Consider the following 16,386-nt stretch of genomic DNA (forward strand, 5'->3'; position numbering starts at 1 on the left):
GGAGTTTTATACCCCGGAGCCTCTTCTTCTTCCTTCGTTTATTCTTCTTCTTTCGCTGTCTGTCACTTTCAGGGTTTTTCCCATGTCGGGTTCCTCCAAATTGCGACTGGTTCGATGCCCCAAGTGTGAGAATCTTCTCCCGGAGCTCGCTGATTATTCTGTTTATCAGTGCGGTGGATGTGGTACCATTCTACGAGGTATTTTTATTTTTTTTGCTTCTTGTGGGTCGAGCTGAATTTATATTCTCTTTACCATGTTGGGTTATTGCTATTATTTCGAGTTTAGGTTTTAATTTGGGATAATTTTACTGCTCCAATCAAATTTCGTGTTGTTTCTTCGAGGAGAGTGTTTCTGGGATTTGAAGTGGAGTACCCTTTTTGTTCTTTGATTTCACAGCGAAAATTAGAAATCAGGAAGAAGACTATGTGTCTGATAAGTCGGATGAAGACAGGGTTGGAGGGTTGTCTACTAAATCCACTACTTCTCCTGAAAAAGGGACGGTTGATCTTAGTGATGATGCCTCTGATGTGGATTTAAAGGCGAGTCCTGATTCTTTGCCTTGTGATCTTAAGGGCTCAGAGATGGATAAAGTGGAAGGTGTTGAGAAGGATCTTAACTTGAATATGGATAAAAATGGCTTGAGTGATTTGATGGGAACGGAACAAGTGGATTTGAATGTTCAGATGAACATGATGAAGCTTGGATCAGGAAGAGAATTGGATTGGAAAAAGGGAGAGACAGGTGAGATGGGAGATGGGGTTGAGAAGAATTCAAGGGGTAATGTGAAAAGTGTGAGGTTCTCAACTCCGAACCACGAAGATGATCAAACGAATCGTCAATTGGAGTTCATGTCTGGTGTGCAGGAGCTTTTAACGAGTCGTGGCAATGCCAATGGAGCTGATAAAGTTAAGCACCTCGAACAGGACCGACTCGAGCTTCTGAGGAAGCTGGACGAGTTGAAGGAACAACTTGGTCAGTCTTGGCCAGTCCCTGCCGATGGTGGAATGAAACCTCCTAAACCTTTGAATCACTCTGGTGCTTGGCCTATGGATGGTTCTTCAGGATCAAAGTATGTTGCAGGCTCTTCATTTTCCAACCATTGTTCAGAACCATTTCCTGTTGCCAATGGAATTGAGATGCCTGTCCAAAGCTATTATCCAAACAATACATCTCATTTTGGTGACCCTTTTGGATCGCAAATGCTTAGACGAAACTCCTGCCAGTTTTCGTGTGCGCATCAACAGCACCCTCACCAATATCATTCTGGCCATTATGTCGATACCAGTTTCGATTCGTTCAATCACTGCCCTCCTAATCCTCCCTTTCATCAGCCTTCTTGCTCTTGTTTCCAGTGCCAAAATAGATACTCACAGGTTCCATCCTCACTACCTGGTAGTGCTTACTTCAATAGAAGGTTTCCTGATGTTCCAAACAATCCCTCACTATATTCTCATGAAAACACTGCTGCTTATGGGGCATGTGTTAATAATATTAGAACCACTAATCCTCCCGTAAATCTTCGTGATCGACAAGCACAATCACGATGGCCAACTGACTTCAATTCTGAGATTGGTGGTGTCCTTGGCAATCGTCCTCGGAGGACAGTCTTAGTGAGTGGTGGTCGTAATTGCCATCCAATTGCTGGTGGTGCTCCATTTCTAACATGTAACAATTGCTTTGAAATGCTACAACTTCCTAAGAAGCTTATGATGGTTAAGAATCAGCAAAGTGTTCGTTGTGGAGCTTGTTCTACGTTGATCAATTTTACCGTTGTCGACAAGAGACTTGTTTTCTCCAATCATTCACGGGGAGGTCGATTTCCCTCAGAGGTTGATGATAGTGATGAACTGGCTGCCAGAGATTATAATTCAAATTTTGGTCACTTGAACCGTACTAATTTCTCTTCTGATGATTATGATAACAACACTCTTTACGATTTCGAGTCACTAGATAGAGAGCCTGTGCTACAGCCCATCGGAACAGGTTTAAGCTCAAATAAGCAACAAGAGATGCCAAGTTTTCATCCTACATCTTCAAGCACCTCAGAGGATGAAGACAGTCCAGATCTTTCAACTGCTCCAAGGGAGGCTACAAACAATTTACACAATTTAATCAAGACGACACGCTCTCCTCCCCTTCCCGGCTCACCGCTTCAGTCATACTTCGATTACTCGTCTAATAACCAGACTGCAAACAGGTTTACCAAGGGAAATCGAAGTAGCCGTTCAGATCAGGAGAATGTGAAACCAAATAAGGTTAACTCGCGACAGAACTCTTTGAAAGAAGCATCACTGGCAACCGAGATGGATGTGTCGATGAACGACTACTCTGATACCGTGGCGTTTCCAGAGACAAAGGATGCAAGTAAAGAAGATAACCAGCCAAGAGCTAGTAAAGGAGGGGAGTCTTTTTTTGCAAACATTATCAAGAAGAGTTTTAGATCTAATCAAGTCGACGATCGGAGCAGAAGTAATGTTTCAGTTAATGGACAGTGTATATCGTATCGTATGGTTAAGAAAGCTGAAAAGCGCGCTGGACCGATCCATCCCGGAAAATACTGGTAAGCATACTTAAAAACTCTTCTATGCAAATGAGATAGTAGGATGCATGACAGTAATGTTAGTTTTTGGCTGCAACTCATTCAATTATCTGACCCAACTTAAACTGATATAGGCTGACATAGTGGTCAAGGGGGCAAGTTAAAGAAAAAGTAAGGGATTTTGGTGGGGTTACAATGTAGAATGTCTGAACTTTAAGATATAGTTTGAGAATATTTCGATTTAAAAAGCGATCTACCTAAGTGTTTCTTCTTTTTATGTAACATGTCATGATGTAAAAGCAAATCTAGCTGTTTGTGTGTAACTTTTTTGGCAAAAGTAGTAAGCATAAAACAGAAGTGGATGCTTTTTACTGTACACTTATGATGTTGTGCCATAGCCCACTTCTCAAAATACCTTCATGCTTGTCTCCATTGTGCTAATGCCACTTCAAATTAATCGAAAACAGGTACGATTCCCGGGCTGGATTCTGGGGCGTCATGGGCGGACCTTGTCTTGGCATAATCCCCGTAAGATTGAAGCTTAAAGTTGATGCATTGGCTTGTGTTTTGATTCTTTGGCATGTTCTTAAATTGTGTCTTGTATGTTTGCAGCCTTACATTGAGGAATTTGACTACCCCATGCCAGAGAATTGTGCAGGAGGAAATACTGGTGTTTTTGTGAATGGCAGAGAGCTTCACCTAAAGGATTTGGATTTGCTTGCTGGTAGAGGGCTGCCCACTTCAAGGGACAGATCTTACATTATCGAGATCTCTGGCCGAGTTCTCGACGAGGACACCGGTGAAGAGCTCGAAGGCCTCGGAAAACTTGCTCCAACGTTAGTGCTAAGCTAATACTACTTTTGGTTGTTTAGAATTCTTCTTTGGTTTCTGATATATCTAATGCTAATATATACATACAACATTTTTCTGACTCAGAGTTGAGAAGGTAAAGCATGGATTTGGCATGAAAGTTCCAAGAACAGCTTCTTAATTGGGAACACAAACCTCGTAATCAAATCCTGTATCTCAGTTGGTATGTTCGCAAAGGTTTTCTTGTCTAAATTACCAGAGCATTGTAATGTTTTATATGTTTTTGTTAGTTTAGTGTCAGTGTTTGTGTGGCATGTCTGTGTCTGTATTCAACTGTTGATAAGTTCCCAAGCTTTCCACCATTCTTTGTTCATGGAAAAAGAAAATTTTTGTTACTTAAGAAGATGAACATGAACTCAAAAGGGACCATACTATTTAGGGGAGGGGAAGGAGAAAATTAATGAGCCCTCGCAACACGAGGAGATGAGATGAGTCCAGTAGTCACTGTCACTGCCACTGCCACTGTCCCAGACAGTGATGTTGGAATTGCTTCTGACTCAACTAAAAATTGAAGACAAAGCATCCATAAAAGAAAAGTGGAAAAGAAAAAGTAGAGAATAAAGGGAAAGGAAAAAGGTTGTGTGAAGTATAGAAGAATATTGTTTGTTTTGAAATCAGAAAGAAAACAATGGAGCTGCCATGGGCGTTGGCAAGACACTTGGCGTCGCTGCTCGCTGCTGCCCACAGGTAGGTAACAAGTTTAAGGTCATTAGGGCGACATCTGGTCATTGTGTAGGTCAACCTCTAGTCTGTTGCACCTCAACCCTCATCTTCCAAGATCATCAATTGCAAGTAATGAATGATACCCATTTCAGTGCATCAGGATCATTACTGCTTGTGTACAAAGTTGCCCATTTCAATGCGTTGAAGTGCTAAAACAACTTCTATCCTACCTATTCTTTAATAGCTTTCTTTACTACAAGTTTCATTCATTTTTCGTTCTTGGAATGCAACTACTTACCTATCAATCTCAAACCCCAACCTAAATAAGGTAATTGGAATGGAACATGCTAACCAGTAGATATTATCTTGTTTAGGCTTTTTCTTTCAAGCTTCCCTCGAAGGTTTTTGAGATGTATCTCTTAGGGAGAGGTTTCCACATCCTTATAAACAATGTTTCGTTTCCTTCTCCAATTGATATGAGTCTCACAATTCACTCTCGTTGGCACTCGTATCTTTCTCCAATCGATGTGCGATCTCATAATTCACTCTCCTTCAAGGTCCAGCGTCTTCGTTGGCACTTGTACCTCTCTCTAGTCGATGTGGGGATCTCACAATCAACCCTCCATTTAGGACCCAATGGCCTTGTTGGCACATCGCCTTGTGTCCCACCTCCTTTCGAGGCCCAACGTTTTGACTAGCACATCGCCCATTTTTCACTCTCCAAGGCCCAACATTCTTGTTGGCACATCACCTTGTGTCCACCCTTTCAGGGCTCAACTTTCTTGTTGGCACATGGCCTGGTGTCCACCCTCTTTGAAGCCCAAAATCTTCACTAGCACCCTATTCGATGTCTGGTTTTGATATCATTTATAACAGTCTAAGTCCACCGTTAGCAGATATTGTCCTCTTTGGGCTTTTCTTTCCAAGTTTTCTCTCAAGGTTTTTAAAACGCCTCTACTAAGGAGAGGTTCCCACACCTTTATAAACAATTCTTCATTTCTCTCTCCAACTACCGTGATCTCACAAAGTATCAGCGGACTCATATTGACAATTCATTTGACCCATTAGAAATTAGACCATTCTTTTCAAACTACATAGAGTTATGACTAGATGTGTGGGTATAATTCAAACCTACATGCATAACTTTTTCATTTGAGTTATGTTGAACATATATGTGCAAAGTGTTATTTCCATTGTGAGGTATAGGAGTAGTACATGAATAAATTGAGATTATATTCGAATGCGAGCGATCTTGTGAATATGATGACTAAGAAAGACTTAAAAGAATTCTTATAAACTTCAAAATTAAGCGTATTTTGGTCACCTTTCTCATTAACGGTAGAAATTTTCTAAAAACCGTTGATGATTAAAATACTCATATGATTGATTCCATTACTTAAAAAACGGACTTATAAACTTGTACACTCAAAATGCGTTTACTCAAAGCTTAAATCTATATAAAAAAATAACTCTCGGACACTGTAAGCTAATAAATTTAAATCTGTTTTAAAAACACTCATATGTATGACTGAGTGACTACCATCGACCACCATCGACCGCAGTGATATGGGTCTCCGACAAAGTTTGTCGAAGTTTTCAATACAGGAGTGGTTGTCGGTGGTGGTTGCTATTGAACGAAAATATTAAAATTCAATAAATATTATAATTAAACACAAAATAGTTCTAACTTATAGTCTTTAATAAATATGTTTAATTCATTTGAACTATGTTCAAATTGGTAATAAAATATCACAAACAATATACGATATACGATCTTAGTAGATATGAATTGAATTTCTGACATCTTTACCGAAAATATACACCAATTATTGAATCAGAATGTAATTAGTATATCACATGCATCCATAAATTATTGAATTTCACCTAATTATGAACCTTTTTGTGGGTGGAAAATAATAGAGAAATGATTGAAAAAGCTTTCTAACCTTACTAATCACTCCATTATTAATGTTCATCATCATGTCATAATATTTGCATCACTTTTAATTAAATAACTTTTTACCCCATTTAATTCTAAATTTATCTCTAATATTAAATTAATTTCCATATTAAATTTTAATAACAAAATTAATTAATTTTTTTATTTATAAAATTATAAAGTTTTAATTGATAAATTATTTGCTAATACTCTACTTCATGTATTTATTAATAATGTAATTGAATATTAATGTCAAATTAAACACTAAAAAACTCATTACTCTATTTCTAGTTTAAATATCACTTTATTACAAAATAGAAAATAAATAAATTAAACAAAAAGTAAATATCCATCTGTTTTTTTTTGTTTTTGAGTCGTCATTTATGACGTCATTGCTTACTCAATAATTTATGGCCTTGTTTTCAATTAAATTTAATTAAAATCTGGAATTTTGTAGAATTTGGACGTAGGAAGGATATGGTCAACGAGGTAAGCCCATGCATGACTGAATAATTAATGTCGGCTTATTTAGGACTTTTTTTTATTATTATTATTATTATTTTTACTAAATTTATTTGCATATTGTATTTAATAATTAATAACAATAATCTTGAAACTATTTTAAATTTAACGTTCCAAAATAGAATATTTAAACAAATCAAACCTTTAATACAATAAAAATATAATTTCCTAATTAAAACTATGCTATTTTTTTCTGAATTTTTTTTTTTAAAATTTTTTATCAAAAGTTTGGGAATGCCTCTTTCTTTTTCTTTCTGTAGGTGATTCGGGAGCTGTTAATCCTGCTGTGGAACAGGCTATTATTGCCGCCACGTCAAGGCGACACTCTACCGCTGAGTTATATCCCTTCCCTTGCCCCCATCGAGAAATAGAAACTAAGGAAAAAGAAAAAAGAAAAACGCTTCTAGATAGGTTTCTACACTCTTAGGAACTCATGTGGTATCTGACAATCTACCTTTGGGCCAGCGTGGGGACTGAAACCGTCCCTTAATTCAAAGGTGGTAGATGAGATGGGTAAAAATAGAGCAATGGGATGATAAGCCTTACGTTTGAATTGACATCAGCATCCCCCACTTCTACTGATCCACAGCCACAGGCCCCTTTCCATGTTATTCTTCCATTCTTAATTGCTCATCACAGCTTCAACTCTCCCAAGATTCCATTTTTATTGCCTTCCATTCTATAAATCCCTTCTCTCTTCCTCTTCGCCTTCCTCATCATATTCTCAATTTCTTTCTCTTCTCTGTTTTTCCAATAACCAGAACCACCGCCACCGCCACCGCCACCGCCGCCGCCATGGATGCTCCGGTGCCTCATTTGGCCATTCTTCCCAGCCCCGGAATGGGCCATTTAATTCCACTCGTTGAATTCGCCAAACGCCTTGTTTTGCACCACCATATAACTGTCACTTTCGTCGTCCCTTCCGATCATCCGCCGTCCAAGCCTCAAAAATCTCTCCTTGATTCCCTCCCTTCCGGCATCGATCACACCTTTCTCCCGCCGGTTAGCTTCCATGATCTTCCCCATGGATCCAAGATTGAAACCATCATTACCCTCACTGTTTCTCGATCTCTCCCATCTCTTAAGAATGTACTGAAATCCATGGTGACTAATGCAAACCTCGTCGGCTTGGTCGTTGATCTTTTCGGCACCGACGCGTTCGATTTAGCTAGAGAATTCAACATTTCCCCTTATATTTTCTTTCCTTCCACCGCTATGGTTCTCTCATTTGCTCTGTTTCTTCCCAAACTCGATGAATCCGTCGCCGGCGAGTACGGTGACCTCCAGGAGCCGATCCAAATTCCGGGATGTATTCCGATTCACGGCAAGAATCTATTGGACCCAGTTCAAGATCGGAAGGACGAAGCCTATAAATGGACATTTCACAACATGAAGAGGTACGTTTTATCAGATGGGATTTTTCTCAACAGCTTCCCGGAATTGGAGCCCGGAGCTATCAAATTTCTCCGAGAAGAGAAACAGGGGAAGCCCCCTGTTTACCCAATTGGGCCATTGGTGAGAATCGATTCAAATGGAAGCAACGAGAAGGCAGAGTGCCTGAAATGGTTGGATGAACAGCCAAATGGGTCTGTTCTATACGTGTCATTTGGAAGTGGGGGCACTCTGTCTAGCCATCAAATCAACGAATTAGCCATGGGATTGGAAATGAGTGGACAAAGATTCATATGGGTGGTAAGAAGTCCAAGCGATAAGGTGGCCAACGCTACCTATTTCAACGTCCATAGCCACGACGACCCTTTAAATTTCTTACCAGAAGGGTTCGTAGAAAGGATGAAAAACAGGGGATTGGTGGTGCCGTCATGGGCGCCGCAGACTCAGATCCTTAGCCACAGCTCCACGGGCGGATTCTTAACTCATTGTGGATGGAACTCAACGTTAGAGGCGGTGGTTAATGGAGTTCCTCTGATCGCATGGCCGCTTTATGCAGAGCAGAAAATGAACGCGGTGATGCTGACAGAGGAGATCAAGGTGGCGTTGAGGCCAAAAATGAACGAGAAGGAAGGGATTGTGGAGAAGGAAGAGATTTGGAAGGTGGTGAAGGCGGTGTTGGAAGGTGAAGAGGGGAAGAAACTGCGAGAGAAAATGAAGGAATTGAAAGAGGCAGGTGAAAGGGCTGTTGGAGAAGATGGGTTGTCCACTAAAATAGTGTGCGAGATGGTTGAGAAGTGGAAGAACAAGATTTCCACTTGATTTGCCTTATCCTTACAAAACCAATCTCTACAAGATGTTCATATTTAAAAATTTGATCTACTTTTGTGACGACATCATCGTAATATAATACAATACAATAGCACGTTGTACCATGTTGGTTCTTAAATTTTCAATTTTATATCCAAGACTCTATGAATAAATCAAGTTAGACCAAGTATGGATTCTATGGGTCGACTTTTGGGTAGCCGAGGTCGAGGAGAATGGCTTGAGGTTTGGCCTGTTTTCACATAGTAACAATCTATAATGGGGAGTGGTTTTATGTCATTAATGGTGGGCTGCAATTGAAGAATTGACAGTACAGATCGGAAGGTTGATAGGACTACGTTGGTGTGGGTGTGGAAGCGCACCCAATTCCAGCGCACACTTGTAACTATTCAATTTTAGTTCCTCTCCAATTCTCATATTCATATATTCTTCTTCTTCCTTTTATAATAATTATAATAATTATTATTATTCTTATTCTCCACTCCAGATAGAATATTAGTTTTTAAACACATATGGTATGTTTTGGACCGTTATCTAGTGCATAATTTTCTGTAACGGCTCAAGCCCACTGCTAGTAAATATTGTCCACTTTAGCCTCTCATATGTAGCCGTCATTTAAAATAGTTTGCTATGAAGAGGGAGAGGGTCTAGCCCTACTGCGACTTGTGTCTCGCACTATCGGGTGAGTGGACCTAATACCATTTGTAAGCTCATTCCTATATTGTCTTATTTGGTTTTTCCTTTTGAGCTATATTGTCTTATTTGACTTTCCCTTTTCGATTTTTTCTCAACGTTTTACACTGAGTCTGCTTTTGGGCTCTATTGTCTTATTTAACTATCCTTTTGGACTTCTCCTCAAGTTTTACAATTACAGAGGTTTCTAGACCTTCTAAGATTCAGAGTCGGTTAGGGAGGTTTCTAGACCTTCTAAAGAATCTTGGGAATGTGGGGATCTCACATTTTCAAACCAAAGCCCAAATCTCCGTACATAATTCTCTCCCCTCAATCATCAACCACTTTTTCCTCGACCAAGATGTTAGGTTATGGAGCATGATGCTTATTTATAGCTTGGTCAACGGTTATATCCGGTAAAACTATATTGGGTAAAGCTATATCCCGTAAAGCTATATATGGTAAAGAGCTATATATAGTAGATGGTTAAATCTGGTAAAGCTATATATAATAAATTGAACTATATATATATATCTCGTCCGGTAGAGTTTTGAGATGTACTTTCTATTCTCTGTAATTCTCTCTCACTGTACATACGTGAAGTCATCAATAAGAACAAATTCTTTTAGCGAGAGCTCCTTGCACTTTTCTCTATCCCATTCTTTGTGTTCATCTAGATCGAGCGTGTGCGTTGTTGTGCGATCCTAACAACTGGTATCAGAGCTAGGCGAAATTCACCACTATCAGTGAAGATGGAAAGTTCAAAGATTGGAATTGAGAAGTTCGATGGATCCGATTTCGGTTTTTGGAAGATGCAGATTGAAGATTATCTGTACTAGAAAGATCTTCACGAACCTCTGTTGGGGGTGAAGCCGGATACCTCTGTTGGGACTGATCCGATTGACGTTATCCAGAAACGTGGCGTTCAACATTATCAAGGAGAAGACAACGTCAGATCTATTGAAGGCGTTGTCAAATATCTATGAAAACCATCGGCTATGAACAAGGTGTATTTGATGCGTAGATTGTTCAATCTACAGATGTCTGAAGGTGGACGTGTTGCTGATCATATAAATGAATTCAATATGATCATAAGTCAACATAGTTTGGTGGAAATTAATTTCGAAGATGAAATTAAAGCGTTAATTTTGATGTCATCCTTACCCGAGTCATGGGATACTGTTGTTGCCGCAATCAGCAGTTCCCGAGGATCTGATAAACTGAACTTTGGTGAAATTCGAGATGTAGTTCTCAGCGAAAGTATTCGCAAACGAGAAACTGGAGATTCATCAGGCAATGCTCTCAATGTTGATCGAAGGAGAAGAAGTAAACCGAAGGGCCCAAACAAAGGGCGATCAAAATCAAAGAACCGAGAAAAATCTCCAAATAGACCAAACGTAACATGTTGGAATTGTGGAGAAAAAGGTCACTTTCGGACAGGTTGTACAAGACCAAAGAGAAAGCAGAATCACAAATCTGGAGATGATGATGATTCTATAAGTTCAGCAAAAGACATTGGGGATGCTCTAATCCTCAGCGCGGATAGTTGGATTTTATCCTAGATTTTGGATTCAGGTGCATCTTTTCATTCGTCCCCAAATAAAGAGTTGTTCTGGAATTTCAAGTCTGGAAATTTCAAGAAGGTGTATCTTGCCGACAACAAAGATTTGGAGATTAAAGAAAAAGGAGATGTCTGCATAAAAACTCCGACAGGAAATCAGTGGACATTAAAGGATGTCAGATATATTCTAGTTTCAAAAAGAACCTGATCTCTATTGGTCAGTTGGACAACACAGGTTATGCAACAAAGTTAGGGAAGGGTTCGTGGAAGATTATGAAGGGTGCTACGGTGGTAGCACGTGGCTCAAAATCTGGANATATGGTAAAGAGCTATATATAGTAGATGGTTAAATCTGGTAAAGCTATATATAATAAATTGAACTATATATATATATCTCGTCCGGTAGAGTTTTGAGATGTACTTTCTATTCTCTGTAATTCTCTCTCACTGTACATACGTGAAGTCATCAATAAGAACAAATTCTTTTAGCGAGAGCTCCTTGCACTTTTCTCTATCCCATTCTTTGTGTTCATCTAGATCGAGCGTGTGCGTTGTTGTGCGATCCTAACAACTGGTATCAGAGCTAGGCGAAATTCACCACTATCAGTGAAGATGGAAAGTTCAAAGATTGGAATTGAGAAGTTCGATGGATCCGATTTCGGTTTTTGGAAGATGCAGATTGAAGATTATCTGTACTAGAAAGATCTTCACGAACCTCTGTTGGGGGTGAAGCCGGATACCTCTGTTGGGACTGATCCGATTGACGTTATCCAGAAACGTGGCGTTCAACATTATCAAGGAGAAGACAACGTCAGATCTATTGAAGGCGTTGTCAAATATCTATGAAAACCATCGGCTATGAACAAGGTGTATTTGATGCGGAGATTGTTCAATCTACAGATGTCTGAAGGTGGACATGTTGCTGATCATATAAATGAATTCAATATGATCATAAGTCAACATAGTTTGGTGGAAATTAATTTCGAAGATGAAATTAAAGCGTTAATTTTGATGTCATCCTTACCCGAGTCATGGGATACTGTTGTTGCCGCAATCAGCAGTTCCCGAGGATCTGATAAACTGAACTTTGGTGAAATTCGAGATGTAGTTCTCAGCGAAAGTATTCGCAAACGAGAAACTGGAGATTCATCAGGCAATGCTCTCAATGTTGATCGAAGGAGAAGAAGTAAACCGAAGGGCCCAAACAAAGGGCGATCAAAATCAAAGAACCGAGAAAAATCTCCAAATAGACCAAACGTAACATGTTGGAATTGTGGAGAAAAAGGTCACTTTCGGACAGGTTGTACAAGACCAAAGAGAAAGCAGAATCACAAATCTGGAGATGATGATGATTCTATAAGTTCAGCAAAAGACATTGGGGATGCTCTAATCCTCAGCGCGGATAGTTGGATTTTATCCTAGATTTTGGATTCAGGTGCATCTTTTCATTCGTCCCCAAATAAAGAGTTGTTCTGGAATTTCAAGTCTGGAAATTTCAAGAAGGTGTATCTTGCCGACAACAAAGATTTGGAGATTAAAGAAAAAGGAGATGTCTGCATAAAAACTCCGACAGGAAATCAGTGGACATTAAAGGATGTCAGATATATTCTAGTTTCAAAAAGAACCTGATCTCTATTGGTCAGTTGGACAACACAGGTTATGCAACAAAGTTAGGGAAGGGTTCGTGGAAGATTATGAAGGGTGCTACGGTGGTAGCACGTGGCTCAAAATCTGGAACCCTATACACCAGTGTAGGGTGTATGAACATAGCTGTTGTTGCTGAGAGTGCTTCAAAGTCAAGTCTACAGCACAATAGACTTGAACCTATGAGCGCGAAAGGAATGAAGAGGCTGGCTGCGAAAGGAGTTATAGAAGGTTTGAAATTTGTTGATGTGGGTCGTTGTGAGAACTACGTTATGAGCAAGCAGAAACAAGTTAGCTTCACAAGGACCGCCAGAGAATTGAAGAAAGTGCGGTTAGAAATGGAACCATATGTGGAGCAAGGTTCGAAGAAGCAAGTGGGAGTTGAGCTTGAGTTGCAGGAAAACTCACTTAGTGATGTTGTAGCAGATACTCATGAAACTCCTGAGACTACTGCTGAGGAACTAGATGTGGAGCAAGGTTCCAAGACCACGAAACAAGTGGGAGTTGAGCTTGAGTTGCAGGGAAACTCACCTAGTGATGTTGTAGCAGATACTCAAGAAACTCTTGAGACTACTGCTGAGGAACCAGATGTGAAGCAAGGTTCCAAGACAACAAAGCAAGTGGGAGTTGAGGTTGAGTTGCGGAGAAAATCACCAAGTGATCTTGTAGCAGATACTCAACAAACTCCTGAGGTTGTTTCGGAGGAATCAGCAGTGGAGCAAGTGACACCTGAACTGGTATTGAGAAGATCATCCTGTACTATCAGAGTACCAGATATGCATGTACCTTCATTACACTATTTGTTGCTGATGAAAGAGAACCACAACCCTTTGATGAGGCCCTACAGTTGGAGGATACAACCAAGTGGGAGCAAGCCATTGATGATGAGACGTTTAGGCTTCAAAAATGCGTTGTACTGAGGCTGAGTACGTGGCAATAGTTGAAGCTGGAAAGAAGACGATATAGATGACTGACTATCTGGAAGAATAGGCAAGAAGTAGCATGAAGATATTATTTACAGAGATAGTCAGAGTGTCATACAGTTGGCGAAGGAACCCGGTCTATCATTTGAAGAGAAAACACAAAAGACGATATCATTTCACTTGCAGGTTAGTGAAAGATGGTGATGCGTTTGGAGAAGATAGAGGGTGCGAAGAATCCAGCAAACATGTTGACAAAATGTGTTGATGTTGGAATATTGAGGTTGTGCAAAGCCTCAATTGATATGGTGCCATGAAGACCATGAAGATGCTCACGGTCGTTTGAGAATGAAATTCTTGGTTGACTAGATCAGTTTCCAAGTGGGAGAATTGTTAGGTTATGGAGCATGATGTTTATTTATAGCTTGGTCAACGGTTATATCCGGTAAAGCTATATTTGGTAAAGCTATATCCGGTAAACCTATATATGGTAAATAGCTATATATAGTAGATGGTTAAATCGGGTAAAACTATATATAGTAAAGAGCTATATATAGTAGATGGTTAAATCTGGTAAAGCTATATATAGTAAATTAAACTATATATATATCCCGTCCGATAGAGCTTTGAGATGTACTTTCTGTTCTCTGTAATTCTCTCTTACTGTACATACGTGAAGTCACCAATAAGAACANTTGTGAGAACTACGTTATGAGCAAGCAGAAACAAGTTAGCTTCACAAGGACCGCCAGAGAATTGAAGAAAGTGCGGTTAGAAATGGAACCATATGTGGAGCAAGGTTCGACGAAGCAAGTGGGAGTTGAGCTTGAGTTGCAGGAAAACTCACTTAGTGATGTTGTAGCAGATACTCATGAAACTCCTGAGACTACTGCTGAGGAACTAGATGTGGAGCAAGGTTCCAAGACCACGAAACAAGTGGGAGTTGAGCTTGAGTTGCAGGGAAACTCACCTAGTGATGTTGTAGCAGATACTCAAGAAACTCTTGAGACTACTGCTGAGGAACCAGATGTGAAGCAAGGTTCCAAGACAACAAAGCAAGTGGGAGTTGAGGTTGAGTTGCGGAGAAAATCACCAAGTGATCTTGTAGCAGATACTCAACAAACTCCTGAGGTTGTTTCGGAGGAATCAGCAGTGGAGCAAGTGACACCTGAACTGGTATTGAGAAGATCATCCTGTACTATCAGAGTACCAGATATGCATGTACCTTCATTACACTATTTGTTGCTGATGAAAGAGAACCACAACCCTTTGATGAGGCCCTACAGTTGGAGGATACAACCAAGTGGGAGCAAGCCATTGATGATGAGACGTTTAGGCTTCAAAAATGCGTTGTACTGAGGCTGAGTACGTGGCAATAGTTGAAGCTGGAAAGAAGACGATATAGATGACTGACTATCTGGAAGAATAGGCAAGAAGTAGCATGAAGATATTATTTACAGAGATAGTCAGAGTGTCATACAGTTGGCGAAGGAACCCGGTCTATCATTTGAAGAGAAAACACAAAAGACGATATCATTTCACTTGCAGGTTAGTGAAAGATGGTGATGCGTTTGGAGAAGATAGAGGGTGCGAAGAATCCAGCAAACATGTTGACAAAATGTGTTGATGTTGGAATATTGAGGTTGTGCAAAGCCTCAATTGATATGGTGCCATGAAGACCATGAAGATGCTCACGGTCGTTTGAGAATGAAATTCTTGGTTGACTAGATCAGTTTCCAAGTGGGAGAATTGTTAGGTTATGGAGCATGATGTTTATTTATAGCTTGGTCAACGGTTATATCCGGTAAAGCTATATTTGGTAAAGCTATATCCGGTAAACCTATATATGGTAAATAGCTATATATAGTAGATGGTTAAATCGGGTAAAACTATATATAGTAAAGAGCTATATATAGTAGATGGTTAAATCTGGTAAAGCTATATATAGTAAATTAAACTATATATATATCCCGTCCGATAGAGCTTTGAGATGTACTTTCTGTTCTCTGTAATTCTCTCTTACTGTACATACGTGAAGTCACCAATAAGAACAAATCCTTTTAGCGAGAGTTCTCCTTGCACTTTTCTCTATCCCATTCTTTGTGTTCATCTAGATCGAGGTGTGCATTGTTGTGCGATCCTAACACAAGAAAACCAATGCATCATTTTTTCGGCAGCGATAGCCAAAATGATCCATTGACGTTATTGCCCGACGGGTTTGTGGAGAGAAACAAGGGAAGGGGATTGGTAGTGTCGGCCCAACCAACCCATGGTCCACCTGAGCAAACTAAACCACCTGACCCGAACCGCTACCCGAACTGGACTCCTGACCCACGACTGCAGAAAGGACCCACGTGTGACGCTTGCGACAAGAACACTTCCCAGTGCGTATCAGTCCAATTTTCACCCGTTTGATTTGTGTTTGCCTGATTTTCATCTTGATTCCAATTCTAACCTTATTATATGTGAATTAGGACCTAAGGAGGAAAATAAGTTTTTTTTGGACATCCTAGAGTAACCCTAAACAAAAGGGCACACGTCAATCAAGTAAGTCATTACATGGAACCTTAAGAAGAAATACTTGTAGAAATTACTCGAGTATGCTAGTTTAGTTACCTTAGGTGGTTAGACTTTCCATAAAATGAGCTTAGGTAATAAGATTAAAAGAATGAATGCCTAATGAGAAGTCAATTATGCTTTATGCTTTATGCTTTAGGTTTTAGGCTTCCGCTTATTATGTATGTGTTGAATTTATGATGAAAGGAGGATGGGAAATTGTGAACTCTGCGCTCTGGGTGTTGATGGATATTATTGTCCCGTTGAGCATATATGTCTGTTT

General features: G+C 39.8%; 2 protein-coding genes across 2 annotated transcripts; both read left to right on the top strand.

The window, feature by feature from the left end:
* The first annotated feature begins 72 nt into the window (after positions 1-72).
* On the top strand, positions 73-3,749 carry LOC111800397. Its single transcript, XM_023684073.1, has 5 exons — positions 73-197; positions 397-2,560; positions 3,007-3,067; positions 3,152-3,375; positions 3,476-3,749. The coding sequence occupies exons 1-5, from the start codon at positions 83-85 to the stop codon at positions 3,528-3,530; spliced, it is 2,619 nt and encodes an 872-aa protein (XP_023539841.1). The 5' UTR covers positions 73-82; the 3' UTR covers positions 3,531-3,749.
* A 3,001-nt stretch (positions 3,750-6,750) lies between these two features.
* LOC111800781 (hydroquinone glucosyltransferase-like) lies at positions 6,751-9,168 on the top strand. The gene has a single exon (XM_023684627.1). The coding sequence runs from the start codon at positions 7,329-7,331 to the stop codon at positions 8,742-8,744; it is 1,416 nt and encodes a 471-aa protein (XP_023540395.1). The 5' UTR covers positions 6,751-7,328; the 3' UTR covers positions 8,745-9,168.
* Positions 9,169-16,386: the final 7,218 nt, after the last annotated feature.

Source organism: Cucurbita pepo, chromosome LG08 (genome assembly GCF_002806865.2).
Source record: "Cucurbita pepo subsp. pepo cultivar mu-cu-16 chromosome LG08, ASM280686v2, whole genome shotgun sequence".
In the NCBI taxonomy this organism is placed as follows: domain Eukaryota; kingdom Viridiplantae; phylum Streptophyta; class Magnoliopsida; order Cucurbitales; family Cucurbitaceae; genus Cucurbita; species Cucurbita pepo.